At 29.4% G+C, this 13503-nt stretch overlaps 2 protein-coding genes across 2 annotated transcripts; one reads left to right on the forward strand and one right to left on the reverse strand.

Annotated features, from left to right (window-relative positions):
- Window positions 1–496: 496 nt before the first annotated feature.
- Window positions 497–2734, forward strand: DIM1A (Ribosomal RNA adenine dimethylase family protein). Its single transcript, XM_020368313.3, has 3 exons — window positions 497–651; window positions 733–1086; window positions 1820–2734. Exons 2-3 carry the CDS (start codon window positions 775–777, stop codon window positions 2555–2557), a joined length of 1050 nt encoding a protein of 349 aa, XP_020223902.2. The 5' UTR covers window positions 497–651; window positions 733–774; the 3' UTR covers window positions 2558–2734.
- A 6245-nt stretch (window positions 2735–8979) lies between these two features.
- Window positions 8980–13109, reverse strand: LOC109806612 (F-box/kelch-repeat protein At3g06240). Its single transcript, XM_020369073.2, has 2 exons — window positions 11480–13109; window positions 8980–11383 (listed from the first exon to the last, which is right to left on the reverse strand). The coding sequence occupies exon 2, from the start codon at window positions 11306–11308 to the stop codon at window positions 10142–10144; it is 1167 nt and encodes a 388-aa protein (XP_020224662.2). The 5' UTR covers window positions 11309–11383; window positions 11480–13109; the 3' UTR covers window positions 8980–10141.
- Window positions 13110–13503: the final 394 nt, after the last annotated feature.

Raw genomic sequence — 13503 nt, forward strand, 5'->3', positions numbered from 1 at the left:
TCTAAAAATTATACATATGAAAATAGAAATCATTTTTATATATATTAATAAAAGTGAGACACTCGATGATGAAAAAATAAAATAATAAAATAAAAGAATATATAATTAATTTCAAATAATTATACAAATTAGTTAAAAGATAAAAATATATTTTAATAAATTAATTTTTTAAGGAAATATTTTAACAAATTAGTTAAAAAAATAAAAAAATAGACACTTAAATAAGATATTTCTTTATTAATATTATATATATATATATAAATAATAAATATTCACAATTCTCTCCATTGATTCTCTCTTTTAACTTTCAATTATATTATTTCAATATTTTTCTAATAATATATCTCAAAACTTATATTATATTTTAAAAAATGACACATATTAACATACAAAAAATTCTTTTATGAACAATTATATTCCACAATAAAATGAGAAAAATACTGTAAACCAAAGAGAAATATTGGCATAAAAAATATGATTTTAGAGAATCACATAATAGAAGAAAAAAAAAACATTTAATAAAGAAAAACCCTCTTTATACAACACAACCAATTAAATACATAATTCAAAAAGAGGATCATAAACCCTAAAGTCCTCACTTCCTCTTCTCTCCCTCAAGCTTAGAAGCTGCGCAGGTTTTCCCCTTCTCTGGTAAGCATACTCATTTCGTTTCTATGCGTTCAATTCACATTCTTTCAAATCCTATTCAATTCTCAACGTTAATGGTAACAGGGAATCGAACTGAACCAAACGGTGTCGTTAGAGAGGGTGTGAATGGCAGGGGGAAAGGCGAAGAAGGAAAAGGGGAAGCCCCAGCAACAGCACATGCCTTACCAGGGTGGAATATCGTTCCACAAGTCAAAGGGTCAACACATTCTCAAAAACCCTTTGCTTGTGGATTCCATCGTGCAGAAGGCCGGCGTCAAATCCACCGACGTCATCCTCGAGATCGGCCCCGGCACCGGAAACCTCACCAAGAAGCTTCTGGAAGCCGGCAAGAAGGTTATTGCCGTCGAGATTGACCCTCGGATGGTTCTCGAACTCCAGAGACGGTTTCAGGGCACTCCTCACTCCAACCGCCTCACGGTATCAAAATTCAACAATAATTTAATAGCAGAGATTGTTCACAATTCTTTTTAGCTTGTTTATGCCGTATATACTTATCTAACTGTTTAGAAGAGGTTATGAAAATAGCTTATTTCAATAAGGGTATGTTTGGATAATCTTGACACTTATTATTTATAGGAGAAGGAAAAATGGAATTGGGTTCTTGATGCATAAGTTAAAAAAAAAAATAATTTAGAAGTTAATAGGAGAGAGTTTTTACTAATTGGTCTATGCACAAGGTCATTTTAGCTTATGGAAAAGTTAATTTCATTTTTCCTTTTTATTTTTTTTCTCTTGTAAATGCTATAGAGAAGAAGTTTATCCAAACAGGTCTTAAGGTAGGGTGGTGGAGACAACTTACAACTTGTATGAAATAGCTTGTGCACAAGTGCTTACATTGTAAGCACTTAGATTCTGATTGGATAAACTTCTTCGTAGAACTCTTACAAGCGAAGAAAATAAAAAGCTAAGAAATTGAAAGCTCTGTTTGGATTGATTTTTTTATGAGCACGTCTTAGAGAAGTTAGATGAAAGAGCTTTTATTGAAGTAAAAGTGTGTAGGGTGATTTTAAATTAGGGGAGAAACTCAATTCATTTTACGTTTGTATTTTTCTTTTCCTTCAAGTGTTTGTGAAAGGAATTATCCAAACAGGGTCTTGAAAAGCGTTTTCAGTCTCCTAGTAAATCATATTTTATTTTTTCATGATTACAGGTTATCCAAGGTGATGTGCTGAAGACGGAACTTCCTTATTTTGACATATGTGTTGCAAACATTCCATACCAAATATCTTCTCCTCTAACATTCAAGTTACTCAACCACCAGCCTGCCTTTAGGGCTGCAATCATAATGTTTCAGAGAGAATTTGCCATGCGATTGGTTGCTCAGCCTGGTGATAAACTCTATTGTCGTCTTACGGTGAATACTCAACTTCATGCTCGAGTTTTCCACCTTCTCAAAGTTGGAAGAAACAACTTCAGGCCTCCACCTAAGGTTGATTCCTCTGTAGTGCGAATTGAGCCCAGGAAACCCCGAATTGAAGTAAAACAGAAGGAGTGGGATGGATTTTTGCGAATATGTTTTAACAGGAAGAACAAAACACTTGGTTCTATATTTAGGCAAAAAAGTGTGATCTCATTGCTTGAAAAAAACTACAGGACTGTGCGGGCGTTGGAACTTGGGCAAGAAGATTCAGCGAAGGAAGTGGATACTAAAATGGACTTCTCTAGTTTTGGTGATGATCAAGGTATGGAGATGGATGATGATGGAGATGATGATGAAATGGAAGTTGAAGATGGGGAAGCAGATGGAGTGCAATCTGAATTCAAGGACAAGGTTTTAGGAGTTTTGAAAGAGGGAGATTTTGAAGAGAAGAGGTCGTCCAAGCTTACATTGCAGGAATTCCTATACCTGCTTTCACTGTTTAACAAAGCGGGCATACACTTCTCCTGATTTTAGATTATCAATTTTTTTCTTTTTCAATTAGTCTTATTGTTATTCAACAGTTTTTCAAGAGAGTGGTGTCAGATAAACGGAATTTAACTATTTATGCATTGTATTGTTGCTGAGCTCCTTTATAGATGTATACTATATAATCTATATCAGTGATTAAGAGTTTGTTTGCTTGCACTTTTTTTCTTATGAAAGCGCTTCTTTTTAATAAAATAAAACACTTTTTTTTTATGTATTTTCTATTTTTTTTATATTATTATTTTTTTAAATAAGTAGCTTTCTGTTTTTTTTAAGAAACAACTCCTATCTTCTTCTTAAAGAATTGCTTTTTTTGCCTTCTTAAATTTGTTTCGAAACACTTATTTTTAAATTTAAACAAACAAACACTAAATGTTGTTCTTATTCTATTGCTTTATGATGGTCTACATTTGCAACTTTTTGTACAATATTCTCATTTTCTCTTTTTGATGCACTCTAGTAGCTGGGATCGTGGTTGATGGTTGAGACATATTACTGTACCGACATATCAATATTTGGTTATATAATTTTGTTACATGCAAGTTACATTTTAACATTAGGTACTAAAAAGCATAGGTAGAGTAATAAGACTGTTGGATGAGAATTGCTCCACTATGCGGTTGTGGCATGTGGCATGTGGTGAACTGCTCTCAACTATTTATGCATTGTATTTTGTTGACGTCCTTCCTGGATGTATACACCACTTTATTATAATCTATAGCAGGTATGGTTAATTGTTGGTCTTCTTCTATTGTTTTATGAGTAGGATTTGCATTTGCAACTTTTTGTAAGATTTTTCATTTTCTCTTTTTGATGCATCCCTGATGGTCTAATCAGGGTTAATGATTGGGACTTGCAAGGCATATTACAGTACAGATGGACTAATATTTAATTACATAGTTTTTATTATCACATGCAGGTTAAACTTGAACATATGTGCAAAAAATCATAGATAGTCTGTTGGTGATTTGATGACATTTAGTTACGAATATGCATCCTATTAATAATTAGGGGAAACTGATTTCTTATTTTTCAATAATTTAGAAGACGATGTGTTCGGTCTTTGCAATTTATTTTTTTTGTTTGCTCTATATAGTTATTTAGCACCTTGCTACAAGGTTCTTATGAAATTGATACTTTGAGAAAAAAGTATTTCATTTCAAATCTAAATTAGGAGTCCTACAGAGTGATTGATTATTTGATTTTGTGTACAACACCTGTTGAAATATTACCTAACATTTCAGAATCTCTTAATAATATCTATTCTGTGACTCATCTGTTCAGTGGACAATTGCATGCTTTGTGTTGAGTTGGACTTCCTAGTTCTTACAACCATGAACTACTTAAAACCCTCCTTTTCTGTTGTGCTAAAGTCTATTTTATGTAGAATCGAAATATCATACTCAGAAACAATTTTTTGTTCCAAATTGGTTTCAATACAGTTCTAAACCATTTCGCAAAAATTGAAACTGGTTTGCGCAAAAAAGAAAGTGGAAAAAAAAGGAAGATATTCCAAGTTACTTTGGTCTTTCTTCAAAATCAAGCCATGAATCTTCCATGCTTCAATACAACAGATTTGACATTCCAATTTAAGACACAAATGGTAGAAAATTTAAAAGTAAATAGTTTTTTTTTTTTTTTTTTTTTTTTTTTTTTTTCTATTTTTTAAATAATTTTTCTAACCGTTTTGACCATTAAGATGACCTTTGTTTGTGTTTTTTGCTTGTTTAGGTAGAGGTTGGCATCCTCTGCAATAGGTTGCTAGACATTGTGCGTCTGTGACTGTGACGTATGGTCAGTTCGGTGTATTTTTATTTGAGTGATCTGCAAATTGAGTGTGCTTTTATTTTCTTTCTGTAGATCTGCTTTATAATTTGACGGGTGATAATTAAATGAGAAATCTCATACCATAAGCTTAGCTTGACATTGAGCACATGACATGTGGAACTTGACCTCACATTCAGTTAATAACATATTCTCAAATCAGTTCATATGTAAAATATTTGAAATGGCAAAATACAGAAAAGGCCGAAAGCATCAAGGTAGCTATGAACTATTTTTTTGCTTGCTATTTTTTGGATTGTGATGTGTTGAGGTACAATATGCCAATCTTACAACCTTTAATATGTAAATAACAGGTTGATTAACTATTGTAGAGTACTTTCTAAAACTACGCCTTTGGGTTAGTTTACCATAGTGTTCTTATGGGCCATAATAATACTAGTGCCACGTGTATTTTTTTTTTGAAGCCATGATTGTCATATTATTAAAGTCGCTACAGCCGGTAACGCTTCATATATAGTCGCTATAGCCTATAGCGATACAAATCGGTTTCATATAAAATCGTTATAGCTTATAGCGCACCAATTAATTTTATTTTATTTAAAATTTTAGTATATAATATGTTTTAAAAAAATATGATTTATTTAATTTTTTTTATAGTATATAATTATAATTTATAAAAAAATTAAATATTTTTTTAAAAAAATAACTGAAGCGAAATAATATAAAAAATTGGAAAAGCAAAAAAATGAATGTTAAAATAAAAAAATAAAAAAAATGATAAAATAAATGTGGAGCAAAATACATGTGGAAAAGAAAAAAAAGGAAAAATATAAAAGAAAAAATTAACTGAAAGAAAAAATGTAAGAAAAATGAAAAAAAAGAAGTATAAAATAAAAATATTTTAAAAATTGATAAAATAAATGTAGAAAAAGTAAAAAAAATAATAATAAGTGAAGACAAAATGTAAAAAAAATGAAAAAAAAAAGAAGTATAAAATAAATTTTTTTAAAAAATGTTACATTAAATGTGGAAAAAGAAAAAAAAAAAGGAGGTCGCTATAATTTGAAAAACAATATGTAAATATATTAACGTTTTTAAATTATTTTATGATAAGTTTCTTTTTACTATTACGGTGCCACATGTTAAATTTTTATTGGGTGTTTTTTGTAGTAAAAATGACAGTGGCGATTGGCGAACATTTTTTTTTACTATCTAGAGTCGTTATGGTCCATAGCGACCTCAATTTCTTTTTTTTAATTATTATTATTATTATTATTTTTTGTCTAAAGTCGCTATGGGTTATAGCGACAAAAAGTCGTTATGAGCTATAGCGACAAAAAGTCATTATGGCTCATAGCGACCTTGACTTTTTTTTTTTTCTCAAAATTTTTTGTTTTTTGAGTCATTGGGTCATTTTTTTTTAGATTTATTTTACTAATTTTTTTTAAAAAAATTTATTTTGTAATTCATTTTTTTTGCGTTTTTCTATATTTTTTTTTCTTCACTTATTTTGGGTTATTTGTAAAAAATCTTGTGTTTTTTAATTATTTTTTCTCCAGATTTATTTTTTCTATTTTGTTTTAAAAAATTAATTTTATAATTTATTTTTTTTCTTCTACCTTTTTTTTTACATTTTTTTCCTTCTACCTTTTTTTTACATTTTTTTCCTTCAGTTATTTTTTCCTTCTATATTTTGTTTTTTATTTTCCTTTTTAGATGTATTTTTTTTTTCTATATTTAATTTATCAATTTTTTAAATAATTTTATTTTATGCTTCTTTTTATTTATTTATTGCATTTTCTTATATTTTTTTTCCTTCAGTTAATTTAAATAAAAAACAAGTATACAAATAAATATTTTTAATAAAATTTATAAATAAAAATATGGAAAAAGAAAAAATAATAATAAATCAGGTCGTTATGGCTCATAGTCCCTGTAAATAATATATTTATTTAAATAAATATATATTATATAAAATAAAAAATTATTTTTAAAAAATCTTGGTTTTTTGTAAAATTTTTATATTTTATACATATAATTTACAGTATATTTTTTTTTCTAAGAAAAAAATATTTATTTTTTATATAATTCAGCTATTTAAAATGGGGAAGGAGTTAGGGATGGCAACGAGTTTCATGATACTTGTCCTCGTTCCCGCGAGTTAAACTCATCCCCGTCCCCGTCCCCATACCCGTCGGGTATAGATTTCATCTCCATCCCCGTCCCCGTCGGGTATCGGGTATACCCGTACCCATATCCGTACTCGTCAAATTTTTTATTTTTTATTTTTTGCAAAAAAAATGATATTTTTAAATTATTTTTTTATTATATTATAATTATAATTAGGTTATTTCTTTATCTCATATTATAATAAATAATCACACAAAACAATTAATTTTTTTTAATATAATTAAATTGAAAGTGAGTATTAAATTAAAAATGAGAACAGGGACTAGGGATGACAAATAAACCCGTACCCGTGGGTAATACCCGAACCCGTCCCGACTTTGACGGGAATACACGCTTTGACCGGGTAAGGGTACGGGTACGGGTAAAACCCGATAAATGAAATCGGGTACGGGTACGGGTACGAATATATTTGTCATCCCTAGAAGGAGCCCGTACCCGTACCCGTACCGTACATGATTTAATATATCGGATTTTACTCGTACCCGTACTTGTACCCGGTCAAACCGGGTATTTCCCGTCAAAGTCAGGATGGGTTCGGGTATTACTCGCGGGTACAAGTATATTTGCCATCCCTAGAAGGAGCCCATAGCGACATTAGTAAAATCATCGCATCTGGTAAAGACTTCTAGTGGCTAATTTTAAGCCATTTGTAGTTATAAAAAAAAAACACGTAGTACTAGTGTTGTTATGACCCATAGCGACACTGTAGTAAACAATCTCAAAAGCGTAAATAGTTTCAAAACAACCTCATTTACGTAATTAATTTTAAAAATTACCTCAAATTGGTCAATCAGTCTAAATAACATTGAAAGCATATTACCAATATCTAGATTTTTTGTTGCACAAAGGTTAGATTTGAAAATTGGTGCTAAAAGTCCCAGGTAGTCTTTTAGGCTTTGTTTGGATTTGAGGATGGAAAAGAGGGAGTGAAAAAGGAGAGATTTGAAGAGAAAGTGAGTAGAAAGTGAGGTTGTTTGGATTAATGGAAAGTGAGTGGAAAGTGTAGAGAAAGTATGTGAAAGTTTGTGAGTGAATTGATTGATGTGATAAATAAAAACAAATTTTTTAATTAATAATTATATAAGATTACTATTTTGCCCTTAAGTTAAAAAATTTATAATTATTATAGTTAAAAGATAAATATATAAATTTTAATTAAAAAAATTATAAAATATTAAATATTAAATATTAAATATATATATATATATTAAATATTAAATATTAAATATTTAATATATATATATATATATAAATTAAATATTAATATTAAATAATTATATTTAAATTTAAAATATTATATATTAAATATTAATATTATATATATATATATAAATAAAAGATTATGTTATATATATATATAACATAATCGATTATGTTATATATATATATATATATAGTATAATCGATTATGCAAGGCTACATAATCGATTATGCCCTTGCATAATCGATTATGCTTCAACATAATTGATTATGTAAGGTCATAATCGATTATGTATTCTTGCATAATCGATTATGTTTCCTTCGTATATGCTTTTTTCACTGCATGGCACACTATGCATGCATGCGAAAGGGTATTTCTGGGTTTTTATAAATCTTACGTGGCTTTCTTCTCCTTTCTTCGCACAAAAGCGAGGACGCGAATCACGCTTCTTCCTCATTTTCTTCGCCTTTCCGTCGTCGCAAATCACCGGAAACGAACAATAAGGTAGTGTTTGTTTCCAGGGATTTACTATTCATGAGCAAAGAAAGGCGAAGAAACTTATTGTTCGTTTCCGGTGATTTGCGACGACGGAAAGGCGAAGAAAAGGAGGAAGAAGCGTGATTCGCGTCCTCGCTTTTGTGCGAAGAAAGGAGAAGAAAGCCACGTAAGATTTATAAAAACCCATAAATACCCTTTCGCATGCATGCATAGTGTGCCATGCAGTGAAAAAAGCATATACAAAAGAAACATAATCGATTATGCAAGAATACATAATGTTGAAGCATAATCGATTATGCAAGGGCATAATCGATTATGCTATATATATATATACACAGCATAATCGATTATGCTGTATATATATATATATAACATAATCGATTATGTTATATATATATATATAACATAATCTTTTATATATATATATATAATATTAATATTTAATATATAATATTTTAAATTAAATATAATTATTTAATATTAATATTTAATTTATATATATATATATTAAATATTAAATATTAAATATTTAATATATATATATATTTAATATTTAATATTTTATAATTTTTTAAATTAAAATTTATATATTTATCTTTTAATTATAATAATTATAAATTTTTTAACTTAAGGGCAAAATAGTAATCTTATATAATTATTAATTAAAAAATTTATTTTTATTTATCACATCAATCAATTCACTCACAAACTTTCACAAACTTTCTCTACACTTTCCACTCACTTTTCCTTAATCCAAACAACCTCACTTTCTACTCACTTTCTCTTCAAATCTCTCTTTTTCCACTCCCTCTTTTCCATCCTCAAATCCAAACAAAGCTTAAGTTTCTTCACCTTTCTTTGCTCATGAATAATAAATCCCTGGAAACAAACACTACCTTGGTGATTTGAGGCATACGAAATTCTAAAGTAGTCTTTTGCTGAAAACCGAGCATATATGCTTTCCTTAAGCCTTCACAATTCATGGAGTACCAAGAAAATTTATATTATTTACTAAGTTATTTCAAAAGGTGAAAAACATTGCGCACTGCTAGGTTACTTCACATTCACGCGAATACATAGATCTTTTGCAGTCATAGTTTTAATTGCATAACTCTCGGCGTTTCGAAAAGATTTGTTTTTATACTTTTTTTTAATAGTCGTTTTGTCAAAATTTGTTATTTTTTTTCATTGTCATTTTACTAAAATCAATGACTTATTAATTTTTTTTCTCCATTTTTACCCTTGATAATTAATACATGTTTACTGAACAATGTGTATTTATTTTTAATGTCTACCTATTTTTTTTCCAACTACCCATATAAAGTTAATGTGCATTTATAAGAGTAATATGTTCCCAACAAAATACTATAAAAAAACAAAAAAAGGGACAGGTATAATTAAATACAGTAGGTTACAGTTCACGTGTAATCAATGCGTTAATAATTAATGGAGTAGATTGCAGTTCAACAGTCTCAAAAATGCAAAAAAAAATAAAGGGTAAAATAGGAAAGTAAGTAATAAATATTTTTGAAAACTAAAATATCAATGATTTCCTTAAGTCCCGTGCAAAACCTTAAACGATTATGAAAAAAAAAACGAAGGGAGTATTGAATTAAAGCATGAAAATCTCATTTGAAAAGTCATGGCGGATGGATTTAAAAGTGCACCTCATGTAGTTTACTCGGGAATCTATTTCTCATAAATAACATCTTGATGTAAGAATATAACATAACAACTATGAAACAACACTTTTATAGTTCTACCCTATTACATTTTCATGCTTTATTATATCTACCATAGGAATTCATAAACCATAACACAACATAGGTATCTAGAAAATAGTAAAGGTATCATAAAACATTTCACAACCCAACTCTTCTCGTTTGCTATTGCTAGTCATCATTTTCAGCTTGTTCACTATCAAATGGGAGTGAAAGTAGAGACTCTGTATACACGGTCATTGGAAATCCATTTGGACAATCATAATAGTATTGACGCTCTAGCAGTTGTCCCTGAGCATTACATTTCACCAATGTAGTACTCCTAAGTTTTCCAACAATATCACCACCCTTTGTAGAGCAAATTAGAGTGAAGTATCGAGTAGGAACCTGATCAACAGACACAACAATAATCTTAGTCCAAGATGATTGCACTCTATATTCTTCCATCACCCATATTTCTGCAGGACAATGATGCCCCACAACACATAGACTGAGAAATTCTCCAAGCACCCCCAAATCACAAAAATTAAAGTCACAGTTCTCCTTAAAACCAATCGGGAGAGGAACCTCTGTAAAATTCCTTTCCATCAAATCAAAAGCAAGAATAAAATGTTCTGGTACATTATAACGATAAGTCAACCAATGAATAGCATTAACACCATTCAAGAGGGACCCATTTCTTCTATCATTCCAATTGTTAATTTTGGACAAATTGATCCCCTCCATTTCTTTCCATGCATTATCTTTGAGTGAGAAAATCTCCACACGGATTAGACCATAAAGGTTGCAGGAGGCTTGAACCACAATGTAATCATTAGTTGAGGGGTCATACCCAAAACCATAAAGGAAAATGAAAAACATACCCATTAAGACAGTAGGTGAAGAAGGTACTTTCTTGTGGGCACCTGTGGATGGGTTCCACACCCAGAGACTTTGACAGCTATCCAAAAGCACAAACCCTCGACAAGAACCACGAATTTGAATATCACAAGGTTTTGGGGGCAAAAATTCAAGCTTTAATGCAACAGAAGCAGAATCATCTTGAAGGGGTAGGTTGAAGTCTATAGATCGGGCTTCACGAGTGCGAGGCACAAAGAACACAAGTCTCTCAGTGTGTGGAGTATCTAGTTCAAAGTGCGATGTTGTGAAGTGTGGATCAGAGATAAGTGAAAGCCATGACTTACACACACATTTGAAACGACTAAGAGACTTGACTGGTAACTTCAACAAGATTTCAATTATCAATTCCTGAGGAAGAAGCTCGGTGTTCTTTCCTCTCTCTTCTATTATGTGATTATCCCTTTCCATTTTAAGGTGCTTGGTTATTTTGTGTCTCATATATATAAAAGGGAGATTTCCTTATCTGGTACTCTTCCCATGGTTATTTAGTACTCTTCCTCTCACCCCTCCATCCTTCAAGTATAATATATATATAATCAAACAAAACAATGAATAACATATAACCAAACACACAGTAAATTAAAATTAGCAAATTGAGTATAAAGTTACCTGTATTGAAGCACTCAAAATACTATTTGTGGAGAGAAAATGTTCTATTATAGATCAAAGAACATGCTCCAAAATAATTTTATAGCAAAATAAAAAGAAATCTTTTGTAATGAGGGAGAGATGATTTCTTCTCTGTACTAAAAAGTTGAAATATATAGACCCAAATGTAGTTATGATATCGAAAATACTTAATGTAGAGAGAGAATAAAAATAAATGCAAAAGTAAAGAATAAGTAAGATAACGTAAAGAACAATTAATAAAATGAAGACTTGGTCAAATTCATTGAACGAATGAATAAATAAATATTAAATAAAACATTAAAAATGAACAAAAAGACTTAATTTACATATTATAAATCACAAATATACCATTTTTTCTAACATTATCTCACCAATTTAAAAGTTAAATAAAGAAAATAATAGAATATTAAAATACGAGGAAAACTTTAAAACAATTTTAATGGAGCATGAGATGTTATATTTTCATTACAAAGTGTTTTCTAGGTGTTGGTCCCTATTAACTAGAATCTAGAAAGGGGGGTTGAATAGATTTTATCCTAAGATGACTCTATTTTTGAAATTTCTTGATTTTAACCTACCAAGATATTCAATAATTAACCTTTAATCAATTTGATTTAACAAATTACAGTAGATTACAAGGTACAATACCAATATATCAAAATTTCAATGTTAACGTAGCTAATCAGTCACTTGTAATCAAGGTTGATTTTATATTACCATCTTCTTAGTCAATTTCAATGACAAAAATAATATTCAGAGTATGTGTGGTGATTGAAATAACATCTCATAAATCTTTGAATTCTTTAATCAGATTTATAACAAGATTGTTCAAGAGATGTAGGTTAAGAAGATAAGAACACATAAATTTATACTGGTTCAACCATCCACTTAGCCTACATCCAGTTTTCTATGATTTAGCACACCACTAAATCAAATATCATTCACTTTAATATTGTTTACAAATACTATGCACACACAATATTACAAGAATGCTAACACACCAATCTTGACACTACAAGATTGAAAATTATATAAATTTCTACACCCCACAGAAATTACTTGAGAAATTTCACTCAAGATTTTAAGATCTCTTGTTGAGACATCCTATCTCAAGAGATACACCATACAAAACAAAAATACAAATTAAAAGATAAAAAAGATATCACCTATTTTGTGTAGATATTGATCTTTCACAATTGAATTCACTTCTTGAATTTCTTTTTTCAAAAACACATGTTCAATCTTTACACTTCTTAGTATTTTAGAAAATTTTCTTTGATCAGCCTTTGATTCTTGTTTCTGAAAGTATTCTTTTTCTCTAATGTTATTTTTCAAAAAGATTCTCTTTTAATTTCATAAAAGATAGTTATTAAAATTGCAAGACATAATTTAGTTATAAAGAGTCATAACGAAAGTAATCTGTTACCTGATATGTTAATTAATTACCAGTTCATCTAAAAATTGAATTTAGAACATAAAGGGTTAAGGTAATCAATTATAGGATATGGTAATTGATTATCCCAAGCCTTTCAGAAGCTAGAAATGCATTTCATTATGCGATAATCGATTATTGATTGTGGTAATCAATTATCCCAATGAAAATTTTAATTCTTCAACCTTTTCTCAAGCAAGAGGTTCTATTTTAATCTATTACCAGCTCTGGTAATCTATTAGCACAAAAGGATGTTTGAATATTCTTTTCACGTAACAAACTTGGTAATCTATTACCCTAAATGGTAATTGATTAACGATGTTACCTTGAAAACTCTTGTTTGAATCAAGATATATTTCTATGTTTAAACACTTGTTAGTAAATTACCTTTGCATGATAATCTATTACTTTATGTTTATACATTGAAATATTAAGTAATCAAGTTCTTGGTTTCTTAAAAGTTTGATTAGTTCTTGAATTAAGCATTCATCATCATCATCAATTATAAACAAACATGCACACATGCCTATATCTATTACATTCAATACATTATCTTTTTTCATAGGCTTAA

The sequence above is a fragment of the Cajanus cajan genome, chromosome 10 (genome assembly GCF_000230855.2).
Source record: "Cajanus cajan strain Asha chromosome 10, NIPB_CcT2T_4, whole genome shotgun sequence".
Classification (NCBI taxonomy): Eukaryota; Viridiplantae; Streptophyta; class Magnoliopsida; order Fabales; family Fabaceae; genus Cajanus; species Cajanus cajan.

Excerpts from the sequence above, each read along its gene's own strand:
- DIM1A (XM_020368313.3), top strand. The coding sequence starts at position 775 with ATGGCAGGGGGAAAGGCGAAGAAGGAAAAGGGGAAGCCCCAGCAACAG. Across the intron at positions 1,087-1,819 it reads CTCACTCCAACCGCCTCACG|GTTATCCAAGGTGATGTGCT; the intron begins GTATCAAAATTC and ends TCATGATTACAG.
- LOC109806612 (XM_020369073.2), bottom strand. The coding sequence starts at position 11,308 with ATGAGACACAAAATAACCAAGCACCTTAAAATGGAAAGGGATAATCAC.